Source organism: Candoia aspera, chromosome 6 (assembly GCF_035149785.1).
Source record: "Candoia aspera isolate rCanAsp1 chromosome 6, rCanAsp1.hap2, whole genome shotgun sequence".
In the NCBI taxonomy this organism is placed as follows: domain Eukaryota; kingdom Metazoa; phylum Chordata; class Lepidosauria; order Squamata; family Boidae; genus Candoia; species Candoia aspera.
The window spans coordinates 4,398,338-4,418,906 of NC_086158.1; the positions used below are offsets into that span (position 1 = coordinate 4,398,338).

The following is a 20,569-nucleotide window of genomic DNA, read 5'->3' on the forward strand; positions in this document are numbered from 1 at the left end:
CTGATTTGTTCGACAATCCATTGCTTTGTTTTCTTGGCTGCCCACAATATTCTCAGGAGGCTTCTCCAGCACCAAAGTTTGAAAGCACCAATACTCTTCCTATCCTGCTTCTTCAAAATCCACTGAATTGGCCAATATCAGAAATAAGTTCTAAGTAGGAAGCAAATTGGAGGAGGATCCAGTCCAAATATCAGGAACAGCATTCCCCTACTTGTTTCTCTACAGCTATTTGGGGCGGCAACTCCCAGCCCCGGATACATGGATGTGACACATCTCTGAAGGTAACTTGGCTTGCAGAAAGTTCCAAGCTGGATGGTTTGCATTGCTATAAGGCGACTCTGTAAGTTCTCAGCAACCTGGGATTGGTGTTAACAATGGTGCTTCAATGCTTCCTGTTAGGGTCCGGGCTGTACAAGCTACTGCAGATCTTGGGGGCAATTTCTGAAGCAAAAAGGAACACTGACTCTGTCCTGTTACACATTTAACCTGGTCAGCCATCAGCCCAGAAAAATCTCCTACTAGTGGTTCTGGCAACTCAACAGCATGCTAACTGGGTGAAAACAAGAACAAAACACCAGTAGCATTTGGTATCTCATAAACCTTTGCCCTATTTTCACTACAGGTAGTCCTCACTTAACGACCACAATTGAGAACCAGAATTTCAGTTGCTAAGCAAAGCAGTCATCAAGCAAATCCAACCCGATTTTACGACCTTTTTGTGGTGGTCATTAAGTGAATCACCATGGCCATTAAGTGACCCATGTGGTTGTTAAGCAAATCATGCAGTTCCCCATTGATTTTGCTTGCCAGAAGCCATCCGGGAAGGTAAAAAATGGTGATCACGTGCCTACGGGGATGCGGCGATGCAACAGTCATAAATGCGAACCGGTTGCCATGTGCCCAAATTGTGATCACGTGACCACAGGGATGCGATGATGATTGTAAGTGTGAGCATCGGTTGTAAGTCGGTTTTTTCAGCACCGTCGTAAGTCCAAACCATCACTAAAAGAATGGTCATTAAGTGAGGACTACCTGTAGTCCTTCCCAACTGGATAGGCAGGCAACAGAATACTGCTGAGCAGCTGGGTCACTGCAACTAATCTGTGTTGGGGAGGTGCTTTTTCATACACTCTTCCCTTCCACCTTTTTCTTGGAGGACTAACTAGGCAAAATGGGTCGACCAACTCGACTGATGAGTCTCTACAACTCCTCAGCTTCCCTACCGACCTAGTTAAGTGTGTTGCTGGAACAAGGCCACTGAATGGAAGAGTCGGGGGTGATTACCTGTTTTATTTTTTTTCCCACTCTTCCTCCCATTAATGGAGCAATCCACTTGCTGAGATTGGAAGCAATCGCACCAACATGCGAAAATTGCATTTGTTGCACGCCAGAGCTCAGGGACGGGTTTTCTGCTCTCCAGCGAGATGAGCCCAGCACTGCTGCTGCTGCTGGACCCTTTGGATCCTGGCCCCTATGGAAGCGAAGAACGCCTCCCATGCTATCACCCTAGCTTTAAATCCAACAATGCCTCCTTTAATTTTGCTCCCATTTTCACAAGTGTCAAAACAAGGCGGCTGTCGCAGAGTTTTCAAAGCCACAGACTCCAAAGAACCGCTTAGCGGTCGAACTCCCAGGACGAAGGACCCAAACTCAGTTTCATTTTCTTTGGTGTTACAAGCAGCTCTGCTGGGAGTTCAGGGAAGCAGCAGGGAGAAGGCGCCTGGTGGAAACAATCGGCTCTTGGCACGACAACTGAGCTGGCCACCGGCCCTGCTGCAAAACTTGCTGGGCTTGGGAGGAATCGCACAGCCCAGCCTGAGAAGAAAAGGTCAGGGAGGTGAGGAGACCCACCTTCAGCCAAGCCAACAGAGGAGCACGGCTGGCTGATCTTCAGCTCACCTTCACCTCATTCCTTGAGGGTCGCCCTGGCCTGGTGTTCCCTCAACCACCAACCCTTGCCCACAGTGGACAACTGACAACCCTGGTTTACAGCTGAGTGCTAGTAACAGCACTCACCCCATGCACCAGCAGTGTGGGGCCCAGTCCATGGGTGAGGATCTCGAGCTGCTCCAAGTACCTGGGGTATAAATTGGTGTCTGCGGGGGGACGGGGCAAGTAAAGGAAGCGGACAGTGGGGGTAGAAGTCTGCAGGAGAATCAGCTGGTTGGCTGCCGTCAGGTACTCATCTGAGACTGAAGCGATGTTGCTGGAGAAGTTGAGGGCACTGTCTGCAGCATCCTCCTGGCGATTGTGCCAGTGGAGGGCCACCACGTTGTCCCACGGCACTATCTGGATCTCCGCCTGGATGCGCAAGTCCTTCAGAAGCTGCCGTAACTTGTCCTCCTGGCCCCGGGGGCTGGTGCAGCTCTCCACGCACAGGAAGAGGCGCAAGCGGGCCCGGCGCCATGTCCGAGTCATGGCGAGGACACAGGCCATCTGCAGCAAGAAGAGACTGCTGGTGTCTACGTAGCGGGCACTATCGGGGCGCAGCAGGTTGACGGGCCAGACGTCGATGAGGGGCTGGGCTCGCCACCCCATGCTCTGAGGCAGCTTGAGCTTGTCAAAGTAGCGCGCCAGAAGGACGTTGCGCAGCATCTTCATGGCATCGCAGATCATGGCCACATACTCCCAGGAGGAGAGCTGCTTGGGGGCCCTGGAACTCCAGATGGGAGGGAAATCGCGCCAAATTGCCTCTTCTCTGCTGAAGGCGGAGGGCTGGGACAGACTGTTCTGGGAGGTTGTGTTGTCGTAGAACCCCAGAGCGATGGTGTTGGGCCTCATGCCTCCTGGATGAGAAGAAGACAGACAAAGAGCTGGACTGTGTTCAGTATGAATGTTAAAAGAGGTGTGTGGAGTGGTGACTGTGGAAAGGTACACCCAGGGAGTGGGAGTCTAAATTTCTCCAATAACTTTATTCGGTGTATTCAAAATGGGGGCCACAAAACAAGACAGTTTTACATTTCCTTGTCCAGCAATGGCTACAAGATCTGGGGTCACACAATGAGTTTACCTTGGTTACTGAACTCACCCATTTGCAAAACCCACCGAACCATCAGCTAAAAAGAGGCTGCGTTCTCATAACATGGCAAACCGTAAAAGACCCCAGGCCTGATTAAAACTAACTAAACTCAGGAAGTTGCACAAAGTCACCATTGTGTCTTTAATTGATTTGGGGGAATGGGCTACAGGTAGTCCTTGCTTAATGACCACAATTGGGACCAGAATTTCAGTTGCTAAGTGAAGCAGTCATTAAGTGAATCTGACCCAATTTTACGATCTTTTTTGCAGCGATCGTTAAGTGAATCACTGTGGGTGTTAAGTGAACCACGTGGCTGTTAAGCGAATCGCATGCTTCCCCATTGATTTTGCTTCCCAGAAGCCAGCTAGGAAGGTCGAAAATGGTTGATTGGAAGTGATCCTCTAAGGACTCTTTCTCAGCCCTATCTGGAGCTTTAACAAGCTTCAAACCTTTTACATGCACATGATGTGTGCTATCAATGGACTGTGATTCCTTCCCATAAATCACATTGATTTCTATTTAGTAACCATGTCCTGATAAGCTGGAAACTTAAACTGGAATGGACTGCTTACTAAGGCAGGCTGTTGGTCCATCTCCTCTGGCAATGGTCCTCCAAGACAGGACTAGGGACCGTGGACCTTCTTAACTACAACTCCCATCATCCTTTAACACCAGCCATGCTGTTTGGGCCTCTAGGAGGAGTTGAGCAACAGCTGGAGAGTCACAGATTCCTTTCTTCAGAGAGGAAATGAAATGTTGAGAATAAACCAGGCAGCCTGGGGGCATATTTAATAGGCACTCCGAGGAATGATGGAGGCTGAGATCTGCCCCGCATGTCTGATTTTAACTCCTCAGATGAAAGCCGAATCAGAACACAGATCCTTCAGTCTTTGCATTTTTCTGAATTTTAGGGTGCTTTTTGGCTCAGAACATGAACAAAATGCAGGCAGAAATGTGTAGTTTAGAATATAATTATATGAATGAATGAATGCTTGATTGATTGATTATGGTCAGTGACCACTAAAGAAAGAAGAAAGGAAGAAAAAGGGCAGCAAAATGTAATAAAACATCCACATATATGTAGGTAAGTAAACAAGTCAGTAAATTTAAGATACATTAAAGTTATAAATATAAAAACTGTAAATCCTATTAAACTAATCTAAATAAACAAGGTTACAAAACCTATTATCTATGAAACTTGTCTGCTTTATTTACTGCTTTGCACTTCTTGACTGGGCAAATATAATTATATATACAAGTTTATTTTAGGATCAAACAACCATATAAGTGCATAGTGATGTCTGTATATAACCACAAAGCAAGTATTAGTGCGTATCGGCGCAGCCTGCTCCGATGGCACACCTGGCTGGATTGTGGGGGGAAGGATTGATGTGTCACGCTAATTACAAAATCCAGCTAAGTGGCCCAGCCAATTAACCCTCCGGGGGAGTTTTCAGCCCCAACCATTTCGTTCCACCTTTCTGTGGCCACACAAGAGGGCAAACCAGGAACTGAAACAGGCAGGGACAAGCAACTTGTTCATTTACTCATTAGTAGCACTGATTGCACCACCGCTCTTTCCTCACTCGCTCAACGTATCTGGCTGGGGCTGAGGGAAGAAGAACCGAGAAGTGGAAGGAGGACCAGCAATCCACAAGGCCCCTGGGGAGCTTGGAGGATCCCAGGCCGGCCTGTCACGTGGGGAGGGCCTGGGTGCCACCTGGGGGTGGGGGTGGGGGGCCTTCCTGCATTCCCGGAGGGTTTCCGTGTCTTGGAATCAACAGCACTGAGACAAAGGCTGACTCGGCCATCTGACAGGCAGCTGTTGAAGAACGGTTCAACCCAAATTTAACACCCTCTGAAAGGGCCTTTTTTAAAGCTGACGCTGGCGGAAAGGCCACCACCTGGGCACTGCTCCCCCCCCCCCCGGACCCGAGGCCACCTACCCAGCCCGGAGATGAAGAGCAGCTGCTGCGTGCCATGCCGCACCGAGGGGGAGAGTGTCAGGTTGACGAAGGCCTTGATGTTCAGCCGGTCCACGAGCTGCAGCCAGGAGTCCGACTGGTCCGGCAGGGGGTCGGCCGGCAGGGCGTCTGGAGCAAAGGGAGAGGGTCAGTCCGGCGGCCAGCCCAGCGGAGGACCAGGACCCTGCACGCGCCACCCCCGGGACGTTCCCTTCGCAGCAACGGTTGCCAGCTCGGCTGGCTTTGAAAGGAGGGCGTATTCACACATCCCCCTCCCCCAGGGCGAAGCAGACCCCTTGGCACTGGCACATCTGGCTACACTGTGGGGAAATGCCAGGACTGGCAACCCTTGGGGCCAGGGCCACACAGGGCAGGTGGAGGGCCTCCGGGGGGCACGCACACAACAGGGCCACCGAGGGGACCTCTCCCCAAGATGGCCACCCTCGTGGGCAGGGCCAGCCAGGAAGCCTCGCTGGGCAGAAGCTGAGCAGCCCCCAGCCTGCCCTGGCCCAGCCCAGCCCCAAGGCCTGGCTGCGGATCCTGCTTTGGCTACGAGCCACTCCCAAGGCCGTCTTAGCCAGAAAAGCAGCTGGGTGGGCAGGGAGCCCGGTGGGCGCCAAGGAAGGCATTGCCAGGGATACCACATTCCCTGATTTCACCGTTGGCGTAGCAGGCACTTCCCAGCGGGGTCCTTGGGAGGACGGTCAGAAGAATCAAGATGGCAGCCAGGCCTGTGCACTCAAAGCCCCACCTTTTTTAATGGGCATCACAAAGGGGGGGGGGCTTTGACTGCACAGCTGTGGCCACCCTCTTGCCTTCTTTGATCCCCTCCCTGCAAGGGTCTTCCAGCGCCATATGTCCTCTGTTGGCATATGCTTCTGAGAAAGAGCATAGCAATTTGGACAGTAGGATTGCGCGGGTGGTCTGGAAGACTATTTTCCTGCTACACCACAGATGGCCCCAGAACCTTCAGCCCTTGTACAAGGAAGCAGCTACAAGCCCCGTAACATTTGCCAAGAAGCTGCGAAGACCTTGTGTGGCAGAGAAGGCCAAAAAGAAGGTTTAGTTAGCCTCTGTGGCATCTTCAAGTTGCTGTCCAACAGCTCTCTGAAGTCTGCTGAACGGCTAAGTGCCATCTGCCCCAGAAAACCCAACACTGGAGCCATCAAGAATCTATTGTGACAGATTTGGAAGGCACATGGAAGATAAAACCACACATCGGCCTGGACGCTGCTTTCCATAGATTCCATTGTTAAGGCATCCAGGACATCATCTACTCCAGGGTTTCTCAAACTTGGCAACTTTAAGATATGTGGACTTCAACTCCCAGAATTCCCCAGCCAGCATGGGGGGGAACTTCTATTTATTTATTTATTTATTTATTTATTCATTCATTCATTCATTCATTCATTCATTCATTCATTCATTCATTCATTCATTCAAATTTCTATTACCGCCCATTTCCCCCCAAAGAGGGAGACTCTGGGCAGTTCAGAATTCCCCAGCCAGCATGGATGGATTTCAACTCCCAGAATTCCCCAGCCAGCATGCTGGCTGGGGAATTCTGGGAGTTGAAGTCCACACATCTTAAACTTGCCAATGTTGAGAAACACTGGTCTAGTGGTTACCATGTTGGATTAGGAGTGGGACAACCCAGGTACAAGCTTACCCTCAACCATGGAAGCTTCCTGGGTGATTTTGGGCTAACCTCTCTCCTACCTCATAGGGTTGTTGTGGGGGAAAGTAGAGGAAAGAGCACTACGCATACTGCTTGGACCTCCTGGAGGATCCCTGGAATGAGTGCTAATCTCACAAATGAATAAGAAGGAATAAATCCATCCCTCGGATAATTTCAAATACCACAGGCTACGCTAAATCCAGTTCTTTTCCTTTCCCTGATGCTGGTAAATCCATTCTTTCCCTGTCTGAATGTAAGCTCACATGTTCTCGGCTATAATTTGAGATTGTATCCTTACAGCAGCCTCCTAAAATATTATTCCAAGCCACCCATCTTTCTTGAAGGCACCTCACGCTATTCCATGCCACAATGCCAGATTTCCGATTTGCCACATGTGAGAATGATGGTTTTACCGTGTGGGCAAAGGAGAAGCTGAAGGTGGTTTGTTCCTGCAGCTCACTGACCCTGAATTTCCCTCTGGTCCCCCCATTTTAGGATCCAAATGAGCCCCCCCCCCGTTCTCCTGTAACTCCTCCTCTTCTTGATTTGCATGATTGCTTGGATTTGATCTGTCTCCTTCCCTCCCTCCCTTCCTCTCTTTTTTGGTCTAGGTAAAAAATGAAATTAGCAGCCATCCTCCTCTTACGTCCCCCCTTTTCCGGGGAAAAAATCCATTAGTCACCATGGAAACCCGAATGGCTCCAGGAGGGGCCCCTTTTGCGGCCTTCACAAAAGCATCTGAGAAATCAATTTGTAGTACAAAAGATGAGAGTTAGGCAAAAGGAAGGGACACTTGGATCCATCCAGCCAGCTGGAGTCTCTTTGCCTTGGAATGTTGGGCTGTTGTGGGACTACTGGATCCAGGCTTTGGAACCACCACTAGATGGCAGTGTGGAGAGACCGGGTTCTCACTGGTGCCATCTGGTGATCGCCCAGAGGTTTGCAGTTTAGGTGTTGGATGCTTAGTTGGGCAGCACATACGAAGGGTATGTCCTGATGGATACAGGTAAACTAAGGTCTGGAGAAGGTTCACTGCCTGAGTTCAACATGCAACTAAGATATCTTGTCTTGGTAGCTCAAATGACTTCATGATAAATTTACACTGGGTCATCACATACAAGGGACGCGGTGGCGCTGCGGGTTAAACCGCTGAGCTGTCGATCAGAAGGTCGGCGGTTCGAAACCGCGCGGCAGGGTGAGCTCTCGTTGCTCGTCCCAGCTCCTGCACACCAAGCAGTTCGAAAACATGCAAATGTGAGTAGATTAATTGGTACCGCTTCGGCGGGAAGGTAACGGCGTTCCGAGTCGTCATGCTGGCCACATGACCCGGAAGTGTCCTATGGACAACGCCGGCTCCAAGGCTTTGAAACGGAGATGAGCACCGCCCCCTAGAGTCGGACACGACTGGACTTTACGTCAAGGGAAACCTTTACCTTTACCTTTACCATCACATACAGTTCCAGACTGTGGTATGCAACTTGAGAACCAATGGTCTTGGCCCAAAGAGATGTTGAGAAGATCTCCTCAACCACCTTGTCCAGAGTGCACGAATCCAGACCACATGAAAAACACCTCTGGCATGTTCCAGGCCTTCAACCTGCCAAGTCACTGCTTTTACCACATGGTGCCATGGTCCATGATATCCAGGACACAAGACCTGCAGCATAGATGGAGGCCTTCGAGCTCTGATGGGGCATGACAATACAGGCCCAATCCTCAACATGCACTCTGGATGCTCAGAAGACAGCCGGATGCTCTGGTTGATTTCTGGGGCACGTTTGACAAGGTGTGGCACCCATGTCCAACCTATGCTAGGTTACTACACTACACTGCCAAGGTGTGAAGGGACAGCTCATACCAGTGAGGTGTGCAGTGGGGCTCTGGAGGAAGCAGATTATCTGGACCCACAGCAGTCAGGTTTCAAGCTGGGATGCAGTACCAACATGGCGTTGATTGCACTTGGGATGAGCTCCAGGGGGCCTAGGATGGGGCTGGTGTATCCACCGAGTGGCTTTCAACACCATTGGTCATGGCATCCTTCAGGACCAGCTGAGGGGGTCGGGAGTGGAAGGCACGGTGCTGTGCTGGTTCTGCAAGGCTGGTCCCAGTAAGTGTTAGTGGGAGGGAAGGAGAGATCCAGCCTAGGCCCCTGCTTTGTGGGGTGCCACAGGGCTCGACTCTCTCCCCAGTCCTATTCAACATCAGTGTGAAGCTGCTGGGTAACAGGATCAACCGGCCCGGGGTGCAGTAGCATCAGTATATGATGACACTCAGTTTTACATCTCCACCCTGGGCCATCCGAATGATGCTGTGGAGATGCTTTCCCTGTGCTGGAGGCTGCGTGAGTCTGGATAGGGTGGAACCAGCTTTGGCTCAACCTGATGAGACTGAGTTAGCTGTGGGTTTTAAGGGCCCCCATACCTAGCAATTTCCCATCTTTAACTCTGGCTGAGGTTATGCTTCCCCGGTCAAAGTCGGCACGCAATCTGGGATCCTGGACTCATGGCTTCTACTTAAAGAGCAGGTGGTAGCCACAGCCAAGAGAACCTTTGTGCAAATGCCTCTTGTGCACCACTCACACCTTCCCTAGATTGGGAGGCCCTGCCCATAGTCACTCACGCCTCGAGCCGCCTCCGATGGGCCTCTTGAAATGTGCTTTATATGGGCTGCCCTTGAAGAGTGTTGGGAAACTTCAGCTGGTCCAGAAAGTAGCCACACGAGCAACAATGGGCACATCGTGGTACACCCAAGTAAGACCACTGCTGCGTGAGCTACACTGAGTGGGTTCCCAATTGCTCCAGGTGCAATTCAAGGTGCTGCTCATCACCTGTAACCCTGCATGGCATGGGGCCAAGTTACTTGTGGAGGTGCCTGTCCCCAATGGTTCCTGTCCATCCTACTAGGTCTGGCAAGGTGGACATGCTCTGGGTCCCCTCGGCGGTACAGTGGCACCTGGCAGGACCTCAGAAGTGGCGCCTGGCTTCCAGAGACACAGATACAGATGCTGCTGGCCTTCAGGAAAGCAGAGAAGATCTGGCTTATCCCCTGGCCCTGGGGCTGGGACGCTGATGGACCTGGCACGGGGTGGTTGATGGATGAATGCAAGTTTTATCAGGGCCTCAACACTGTTTTTCACTTGAATAGGCTTTAAAAAAAATAATAGTATCGTGTTTTTATTCTTGCTCATCCCCTTGAGTTCCTTCTGGTAGACAGTTGGCCATATACATTTCTTGAAATCAAAGTAAATATTCCACTGGCAGCCCCCTTGCAGTTTCTCAGTTGCCCAAGATTGTCCTGCAGGAATTGGGGGGGGGGTTGTTTTGGGCCTTTTCCCCTAAAGGTTGAAAGGGGAAGCAGGTGGCCTCTGCGAAGGACACTGCTCTCCTTTCTCCCCTTAAAAATCTTCCAACCCTTCCCAAAAAACCTTAAACGACACTGCTGAAATGCAACAGGAAGGGGGTTTCTGGGGACTTTTAATTGGGGAGATCGAAGGGCTTCTGAGACGTTTTCTGCTCCTGTTCCAAGCCTGAGTCCCACCAAGATAAATTAAAAAAAAAAATCACCCCCAATCCTGCTGGTGACATTGCCAAGGCCCAGTTGCTGTTCCCAACTCTGAAAAACGCCCCAACCCTGTTCCAAGCTATGATCTTCTGCAAGCAAGAAGGACGATGGCATTTGGTTGGATGGTTCTTACTGATAAGCCTCCTTTGATTTTCCACCTCTAGTTTCAAAGGAGCTCTTTTCACAGAACGTCCTACAACGACATTGCACGGGGAACCAAGAATAAACTCTTCCCATTTCATTATCCTCGGTCAACTAATTTCTCTAACTAGTTTGGAAGGGGTTTTCCAAGCCCACCAACAGAAGATCTGCACCACCAACGTATAGGAGATCCTTCAAGGGAAGATGCAACGCAGAATCAGACACGTAAAGCCAGAATGCTACAGTTCTTCCCTTTCCCAGTTCTGAAATCTATGTCCTTCAACCACTGGCTTAGCATCTGTGTTTTAGATCATTGTTTCTCAACCTTGCCAACGTTAAGATGTGTGGACTTCAACTCCCAGAATTCCCCAGCCAGCATGGCTGGCTGGGGAATTCTGGGAGTTGAAGTCCACACATCTTAACGTTGGCAAGGTTGAGAAACACTGCTTTAGATAAACTAATTGGAAGTACCCATTTTGTCAATTTTCCACACATTAACACTGACATTATCAACCTGGTTTTTAGGCATAGATTGGAAGGAGCATGTCCTTATGTTTGGAAGACTGTCCTGCAATCTCCATCACGTCCATGTGAAATGGTCCTTTCTGTTGGGGGCAGTGGCTAGAGAAGATTGCTCCAATCTTTAAGGAGCCCCCACAGGACATCTGGCTGAACCTCTGACGCCTTCCTCCTGTTCCCCCAGCCTCCTTACCCAAATCCGCCAGCTCTACATGGCCGAGCACATACAAGCCGCTTTTCTTGAGGTCATTGATGAAGCGCATGAGCTGCAGGGAGGTCCGCGGATTCCGCACCATCAGCAGTACTTGTGGCCGCCAAAATTTGACATGTTCTTTGCGGCTGTCCAACATCAGCAGGTACTTGCGGACCTGGGTGCGAAAGAAGCGCACGGGTCAGATTGAACAAAAGGGGCAAGATTCACTCCTGGGATCCTGAGTTTATTCAGGAACCTTTTCCTCTAGATGGACGTCAGCCCCAAGCACCACCCAGGCTGGGAATGATGAGAACTGTAGTCCCAACGTCATCGGAGGATATGCATCGCTCTACAATTTTTAACAGGGAGAAGGTACCGATCAAGTTCCAGGAAACCATCTCAGTTGTCGTCTAATTTTAACAACAATTTAAGCAGGGGCTTCAAGAACCATTTCTGCAAGAGTAGCGATAATACCACGCCATCATCAGCACACATGCTGATTTTACAAAGGATAAGAGGGTGGGTTTCTTGCAAGGGGAACTGGCAGTCTTAAATTCGTCGCGCAGAACAGGCTGCCACATGATGTGGTGAGTTCTCCTTCACTGGAGACGTTCAGACACAGACCGGATGGTTACTTGTCAGCTACTCTCTAATGGAGCCTGCCCTGAGCAGGGGTTAGGCTAGATGACCTCATACTTCCCTTCCAACTCTGTGATTCTATGACTCTCCCCTCTTTCTTCATACTTCATCGGTTGATGGGGTTGGGCAATCCCCTTCCCTGAATCTGTCTGAATCTCCCTATGACCTCCAGTCAGAAGTTCTGGCCAAACCACCGTAAATGTCTCTCTCCAAATATGTCCCATCCATTTTCAGTTTCAGATTACACACCACGCTTCACCAAGTTTCAGCTCTTTCTCAGGGTTCACACTGCACACAGACCCATAAGCTGACCCAACGGGCTGAGTTCACCCCAATAAATAAATAAATACATGCCTAACTCATCAATAATAAGAATCAGCATGTTGGGGGCCTGCAGCTGCTTCTAATTAACCTGGCTGTGTGCAACCCCAATCTTGGTGCATTTTTTTTATCATTTGCCTTCAGCGCTTGCCAGGGTTCTCCTCCTGGCTGGTTCCTGTGCGAGGGTGGGCAGCCGTGCCCGAACAGCCAAGATGCAGGTAGGGAAGATGAACGGGGCCCAGTGCCTGCCTGTCAGACCCAGGACTAGCTGGCAGGAATTCTGCCTGAGCTCCCCACTTGGCAGACTACATGTGGGCATGGGAGGGGGTGAGATAAAGAGGGGTGCCAGCCACTGACAGCACCATATGCTGGAGGTTCTGCCTGGATGCGTGGAAGATGCTTGGGGGTCCCCCAGCTTCGAATCAACAGCAGCTGGTGGTCTGGCAGCTGGAGGGAAGGAGGGAGGGAGGGAAGGAGGGAGGGAGACAGGCCCCAATCACCCCCCAGCAAGTTGCTTTCCTAGATGAGAAAGCAGTGACTGGCCTTGAGTTCAAGAGTTCCACATGCAGCTGATCTCTTCTTTGATAGCTGTGTGATCAGTCCAGAAGGCAGGCAGTGCACACAAAGGAAACAATGGCAGAGGTGTGGGATTCTGGTCATTTCTTCCCTCCAGGACAAATTCTTTTGTCTTCCACTGAAATCTCACTGTCTTGCTTCATATTCACTTTTTTCCTTACTTTCTAACTCCCTGCTTGTGACCCTCATTTCCATATGGCACTCACTCTCCTGTGTCCTCCCTCCCTCCCATTCCCATTCCCATCTCCCTCCCTCCTTCCTTTCTTCCACTCACCCACTCATCTTGCTCCTTCCTTCCTTCCTTCCTTCCTTCCTTCCTTCCTTCCCCACCCACTCATCTTGCTCCTTCCTTGCTTCCTTCCTTCCTTCCTTCCTTCCTTCCTTCCTTCCTCACCCACTCATCTTGCTCCTTCCTTCCTTCCTTCCTTTCTTCCACTCATCCACTCATCTTGCTCCTTCCTTCCTTCCTTCCTTCCTTCCTTCCTTCCTTCCTTCCTTCCTTCCTTCCTTCCTTCCTTCCCTTTCCTTCCTTCCTTCCCTTCCCTTCCCTTCTTCCCTTTCCTTCCTTCCTTCCTTCCTTCCTTCCTTCCTCACCCACTCATCTTGCTCCTTCCTTCCTTCCTTCCTTCCTTCCCTTCCCTTTCCTTCCTTCCTTCCTCACCCACTCATCTTGCTCCTTCCTTCCTTCCTTTCTTCCACTCACCCACTCATCTTGCCCCTTCCTTCCTTCCTTCCTTCCTTCCTTCCTTCCTTCCTTCCTTCCTTCCTTCCTTCCTTCCTTCCCTTCCTTCCTTCCTTCCTTCCTTCCTTCCTCACCCACTCATCTTGCTCCTTCCTTGCTTCCTTCCTTCCTTCTTCCACTCACCACCCTTCCTTGCTTCCTTCCTTCCCCCTCCGAATCTCACATTTTCAACAAGTGTCTGCCTTATCTTTGTATCCTCCTTTCCTAAATGAACTGGAAGCTCAAATAGGCATCCGATGCATTTGTTTCTCTTTCTCAAATTATTTTCTCTCTCCCTTCCTCCCTGCTCTGTATAAATTTATGCAAGGGCCTTTAAAAAAAAAACAAGCCCTGAATGCTGCTGCAGACATGTGACGGAAATGACATTTAAAAAGCATGGGGGTGGGGGCTGAGCATATCTGGACTTGGTGAATTCGCCCCTGCCTAGACCTTCTCCAAGGCTCTTTTTATGATCTTACAGCCACACAGAATTGTGAAGTTGGAGGCTGGCCAGTTCCAGCCTGCGCTTCCAGCTTTATGCAGTGCCCCCATCCCCAACAGACAGCTGTCCAGCCTCAGCTTGAAGACTTCCCGCCAGAGGATGCTTGCCAGCTCTCTGAGTAATTGGTTTTATTGTCCTGGTCTTATCCTCAAAATGTTTCTTGTGGCGTCCAGCTGAACTCTCCTCCTTTGCAACTCGCAGCCACCACATTTAGCCTTGCCCTTTGGAGCAGCAGCATGGAACAAGCCTCAGCCGTCTTCCGTGTCACAGCGCTTTAGGTATTTGACAGACCCCAGAAATGAATTGCCTTTGGATAGAAAATATGGACCAAACAGACGGTTTCAGGGTTCTGCTTTGGCAACCTCTGCTTGGCTTCGGAGCGACAAAAGAAAAAACAACCACAATTTTTTTTCCTTTGTACAGAGCCCCAGCTACTACCTTCCTTGCTCTGTGTGTATGTGTGTGTGTGTGTGTGTGTACACAGATTTGCACGCACACTGAGACATATCAAGTCAGACAAACAGGAGCTCAGGGCAACCTAATGCATTTGCGTCTTCGGCTGCTAACATTTGTCCTCACTACCAGGGCCGGCTGCATTTGATCGGCATCCATCGGTAACATCACCCTGGCTAAGTAAATGTTATTCCCCTTGATGCTCAGCAAAGAAACTCATACAACGGCAATTCCCCCCACTCGCCCCCAGGCCTCAGCTCTTGATGGCATGCAATCTGTCATTGCCTCTTGCCGGTCACCGCTAGGAACTAAAAGTATTAAAAGGGGAGAAATCCCCAAGTGGCATTGGCTTCCATCCGTCTGCTCTGTGCCTCTTTTCCAATATTGTTAAAAAGCAAATGCTCCCATCCAAGAACGAGAAAAGGTGACCTCTTGGGCAGATGGGGCTCGCTCCAGCCATTTGGAAGTCCGCAACGGCTCTTACTAGTAAATGACAGAAACGTTATTTGTTGTGTGACCCTGCTCGAAATGAAGATGGTAATATTGGTTGTGTGGCTCTGGGCTGTTGCAGCAGGGCTTGTGCAACAGAACTTCCCACAGCTCTGGTTGTTTCTCCATGATGCTCCAAATATTAGGGCATGCCATGTTTGGGATCTGATCCTCCAAAAGACTGTGCGGGGGGTGGGGGGGGACAAACATACAGTAGCTCCGATCTGCGACACTTTAAAGCAGCTGGGTCTTTTCCCTGGGATCGGTTGACACAGCTGCTTTAAAAAGCTGCTATGTTTGCAGTTATGAGCCTGGAATTGCCTTATTCAGAGGTAGGAACTTGATGCAGGAGAAGGCAATGCTGGCCATATTCAGCCCAGAGGGGGAGGAAGTTTGAAAGCCAGGGTGTGGCAATCAGAATTGTCCTAGCTGTTGTTTGACCTCCCAGGCGCAGGTATGTGCCAGCAGAAGAAGGAAAAAGCACCCCCTCTACTCAGAAAGCTTATATCTTATATTAAAGCTGAGCCCCAGTCATCAGCATCCAAGTGCCCTCCCCAATCTGCAGTCCAGCCCTCTCACCCCAGTGTGCTGAGACTCCAATGTCTAGAAATCACAGCATAACCTGGTTGGGAATTCTAGGTATGGCCATCTGGATACATCTGGAAAGCACTGGGCTGGATGAGGCTGGACTCAGGGTTTCCAAACAATGAAACACACACTTTGCTCCTCCACCCCACAGCAAGAGCGTTGAAAACAGAAGATGCAAATGCAACCTGAAAGGCTTGGATGATCTATATCGTTTCAGAGTCTCCGTGGCTGCTTTTTCCTGTGTTGGGGGCCAGAGAGCTCTATCGACAAGCTTGGTACGCATGGCGATGAGCTCTTATGAAAGGCACATCACAATATGCGCAGAGCATACGGCCTGGCGTTGCTAGCTGAACGCCAAGCGAACCCCCCGATCAAACAATCTGATTTGCCCACAGGAGGCCTGTGGCTTTGCCACGCAGCCCAGGGAAACAGCAGCTGGCTAATAAGACTCCTGCATTATACACTAACTAGAGCTTTTAAATGTTGGTTTTATGACACCCAAATTAAAAGGCTGGGCCTGGGCAACCAGCCCAGTTTGCTGGAGCCGGGCACAGATCCCAGGGAAAGGCGGAGGGCGGGGATAACACCAGCTGGAAGGGCGAGCCGTCTGCTAAAAGGGTTATGCAAAAACAGAAGAGTCTCCGGCAAAGGAAGCAGATGCAAATTCGGAATGTTGTTATTATATCTGGGAAATTAATCTCAAATAAGGATGACCACCTGCTCCAGCATTGGAAATTGAGCAAGTGGGAGCTGAGGGGCAAAGAGGATGAAGACGGCAGTTCCTATCACTCCAGTTCCTGGAAAGGGATGGAAATCCTAACTCAGGTATTTGTTTTTTCTTTTCCCACTTTGGCCAGCACAGGTATCTGCAGGGTGTGGTCCAAAAAGTCAAAATGGCAGTCACGACGGTGCAATCGAAGCTTCACCTGTTTTTCATGCGCATCATGTGAGGCCTGCATACAAAACAGGTGGAGCTTCAATTTCACAGTCTCGGCCGCCATCTTGACTTTTTGGACCACCCTGCAGACACTCCTGCTTGCCAAGATCTGTGGGGCTGATCTGTGTTTTATGTGGCGCACCATGGGCTGTGCTCCTCAAAGGGTTGGGCAAAGCAGGGAGGGAGATGAAAACTAAATTTGAGTTCACTCCAGTTAAATGCAAATTAATTTCATCAGCTAACTAAACATTCCCTGTGCATTTCAGCGTTCTCTCCTCCTGTTATATTAGATAATCCCGTTCCTGTGCTTGTTTGCCCTGTGCATTACACTTCCAGTTGCTAAACACTAAACCAGACAAATGGTGGGATGAGGTCACCTTTACATGCTGTTGAGAAAGATGCCAAGGATCAGTTGACATCACTGAATGTCCCATATACAGTATGTATGTTCTCTTTGAAAACAAGGCACACTTTATGGGACTGAGAGGGTTCTAAAACCTTCAGCTAGCTTTAAAGTTCTTATTTCTCATTGTCTTTTTCCATTGGCAGTCTAAATATTGAGGTTTGTTCATATTAATAGATCCTCACCGAGGGCAACTGAGCAGATCCAGGAAAAGACACGGCTGCTTTAAGGGGTTTCTGACAGGTGCAATGTGGGCTGTTGAGTCTCATCGTGTCCTTTGACTCCAAATCCCTGTGCAGCCTTATAAAAGTTTAAGCCCATTAAAAGTTTAAGCACAGGCTTTAGCAACTGAATTTGGGGGGTTTGCACAATATCTGAACTGACACAGCTGGGTTCATGATTAATTATGTGCCATCAAGTCATTTTTGACTCTTAGCAACCACATAGATAAGCTTCCTCCATGACTATCTGTCCCTAACCTGGTCCTTCAGGTCCTCCACCCATCACCACTTTAACTAAGTCCATCCGCCCTGCTGTTGATCATCCTCTTCTTTCCTTCCACCCTTCCCAGCATCAGAACCTTCTAGAGAGCTGGGCCTTTGCATGATGTGTCCAAAGTAGGATAATTTGAGCCTGGTCATTTGTGCCTCAAGTGAGAACTCTGGGTTGACTTGTTTGATGATCTGTTGGTTTGTTTTCTTGGCTGTCCATGGTCTTCTCAGGAATCTTTGCCAACACCGAAGTTCAAAAGCATCAATACTCTTCCTATCCTGTTTCTTCAAAGTCCAATTTCCATGGAGTGTCATAAGGAATATCACAGCTTGCACAGTTCTGACCTTTGTAGGTAGAGACACATCACAGCATTTGAGTATCTTCTCCAAGGCCTTCGTGGATGCTCTACCAAGTGCTCGTCTGTGGCATATTTCTTGACTGCTTTTCCTTTACTCTTGATGGTTGATCCTCAAAGGCAGAAGCTCCCCACCACTTCAGTATCTTCACTGTCAATTCCAAGGCTGGTTGTTCTACCTGTTGTCATTAGTTTGGTCTTCTTTATGTTTAGTTTTAGTTCCATTTTGAGATCATTCAACCCAGGAAACCAAACCCAGTTTAAATGAACGTATGCACTGTGTTGCACAAAGACTAGATCTGTATCGGATCTGTTCTCTGAATCTACCTGCCAAGGTGGGATTACCTGTAAGACCAACCTTTCTACCATCTGCTGAGCTTCAATTGAGTTGGAGAAATGGTTCTCACCTCCCACAGCTATGGAAGTGCCAGTTTGGGGGAAGTGGTCCCCAAACAGTCCTGGGTTAAATGGTCCCAGTTGCACTGACTAGCTCACCAGTCTGGAACAAAGAACATTGCCAGGAAGGCCCTCCAGAGCTGAACCTTAAGTCTGACTTAAGGGGGCCAAGAAGAACAGGGCAGACCGATCATGGATGGCATTTGGAAAAAGCCTATTTAGAAAGTCAAAGAAAGGTCTGAGGAGTTTCTGTCAGGATATGAATTAGCTACTGGGAGAAATGGTGTGCTATCACTGATTTAGCTGATCTCTAGCTTCATGATAAAGGGCTTAGTGCTCCGAGTGGTTGTCCAATCCTCAAAAGCAAATTAAAAACACCAAAAGGGCCCAAGATAAAACGGTGGGTGGACAGTGAGATATACAAGAAACCGCTTGATGGGTAATTTAAAATTTAGTCAACAGGAACAACTTCCTCCACAGGCTGGAGAAAAGCTGACTTAAAACAGAGCCATTTTAACTAGGTGATGGAAGAGAGAAACAGAAGGAGCCAGAGGACTCTCTGCAGGACAGAAATTTCATTCATTCATTCATATAAAACTTTTAAAAAGGAAGATAAAAACTAATACAAACTAATATAAAGTAAAGAAGAAAAAAGAAAAAGAAAGAAATCAGAGAAAAGGCTAAAAGTGCAAGAAGAGAAAAGGAAAGAAAAAAAAGAAAAGAAAGAAAAAAAGATTTTTACAAAGTGGCTTCGGATATCCTTCACAGCCGTTATAAGTGCAGGAGAGAAATTTTCCAGCTGAGGTCTAGCCACAGAAAAACAACTTGCACCTCCCGAACAGTGAGAACCAGAAAGCAGTCGTATACAACAGTGTTTCTCAACCTCGGCAACTTGAAGATGGCTGGACTTCAACTCCCAGAATTCCCCAGCCAGCAAGCTGGCTGGGTAATTCTGGGAGTTTATTTATTTATTTATTTTACAAATTTATTCACTGCCCATCTCACCCCTACGGGGGGACTCTGGGCGGCTTACAATAAAACAAGATTGAAATATAAAACCATTACATTACAAAATACCGTAAAAGTACAAATATAATAAAATCTACATGGCGAAAAGATCTTAATCAGACCTTCAGTGTGGTAGGTCCCTCCGGATCACTTCATGTTGCTAGCCATCCCCAGGTGTAATTATTTGCCCTCCCCTTCCAAGCCTGCCTACAAAACCAGGTCTTTAATCTTTTGCGAAAGTCCAGGAGGGGGAAGGATGTTCCAGAGGGCGGGAGCTACAGCGGAGAAGCCACGCTTCCGAGACCCCGCTAGATGGAATTCTTTTACGGATGGGGTCCGTAACATGCCCTCCCTGCATGACCGGATGGGGCAGGTCAATGTAAAAGGGATCAGACGGTCCCTCAGATACCCTGGCCCCGTGCCATGTAGGGCTTTAAAGGTGATAACTAACACCTTGAATGGAACCCGGAAGCAAACTGGGACCCAGTGCAGCTCACGCAACAAAGGTGTTATGTGTGCAAATCTTGGGGCACCCAAGATTGTCCACACGGCCGCATTCTGGACCAGCTGTAGCTTCTGGATATTCTTCAAGGGTAGCCCCATGTAGAGCGCATTACAGTAGTCTATATGGGAGATGACCAGGGCATGAGTGACCGTTCGGAGGGCCTCTCGGCCCAGGAAAGGGAGTAACTGGCACACAACACAAAGTTGCGCAAAGTCCCTCCTGGCCACAACTGCCACCTGCTCTTCGAGCAGGAGTTGTGAGTTCAAGAGGACCCCCAAGTTACGCATCAGGTCTGTCTGGGGCAGCGCAATCCCATCCAACACTAAAGATGACAAGTTCCTGGCGCCATTAATCCACAGCCACTCCGTCTTACCAGGGTTCAGTCGAAGCCTGTTGTTCCCCATCCAGGCCCCCACAGCCCCCAGTCACTCGGAAAGGGTGGTCACGGCATCACTTACCACCCAGGATGGAGATATACAATTGAGTATCATTAGCATACTGATGATACCTCATCCCATGGTGACGGATGATCTCGCCCAGCGGTTTCATGTAGATGTTAAATAGGAGAGGAGAGAGAACTGATCCCTGTGGCACCCCACAAAGAAGGGGCCGTGGGGCCGATCTGTCCTCCCCTATCAACACCGACTGGGATCAGCCCTGGAGGAAGGAGGTGAACCAGCGCAGAACTACGCCTCCCACCCCCAACTCCCTGAGCCGACCCAAAAGGATACCATGGTTGATGGTATCGAAAGCCGCTGAGAGATCAAGGAGAGCGAGGATGGATGCACTGCCTCCATCCCGCTCCCGCCAGAGGTCATCCATAAGTGCGATCAATGCCGTTTCCATCCCATAACCGGGTCTGAAACCTGACTGGAAGGGGTCTAGATAATCCGTTTCATCCAGGATCCTCTGGAGCTGCAACGCCACCACTTTCTCAACCACTTTCCCCAAAAAGGGGAGGTGGGAGACTGGGCAAAAGTTGTCCAGTATGCTGGGATCCAGCGATGGTTTCTTGAGGAGGGGGCGCACCAGCGCCTCTTTGAAGGCTGCCAGAAATACCCCCTCTCTCAAGGATGCATTTACCATTGCCTGGACCCAATCACATGTCC

General features: G+C 49.5%; 1 protein-coding gene across 1 annotated transcript in view; it reads right to left on the reverse strand.

The window, feature by feature from the left end:
- Positions 1 to 1,511: 1,511 nt before the first annotated feature.
- Positions 1,512 to 20,569, reverse strand: part of LOC134499593 (solute carrier family 12 member 9-like) — a 96,067-nt gene continuing 77,009 nt past the window's right edge. Inside the window, exons 11-13 of the mRNA XM_063306308.1 lie at positions 11,076 to 11,250; positions 4,966 to 5,112; positions 1,512 to 2,786 (exon numbers count right to left, since the gene is read on the reverse strand). Coding sequence (XP_063162378.1) covers positions 1,987 to 2,786; positions 4,966 to 5,112; positions 11,076 to 11,250 — 1,122 coding nt within the window. The 3' untranslated portion in view covers positions 1,512 to 1,986. The remainder of the gene's footprint in view (positions 2,787 to 4,965; positions 5,113 to 11,075; positions 11,251 to 20,569) is intronic.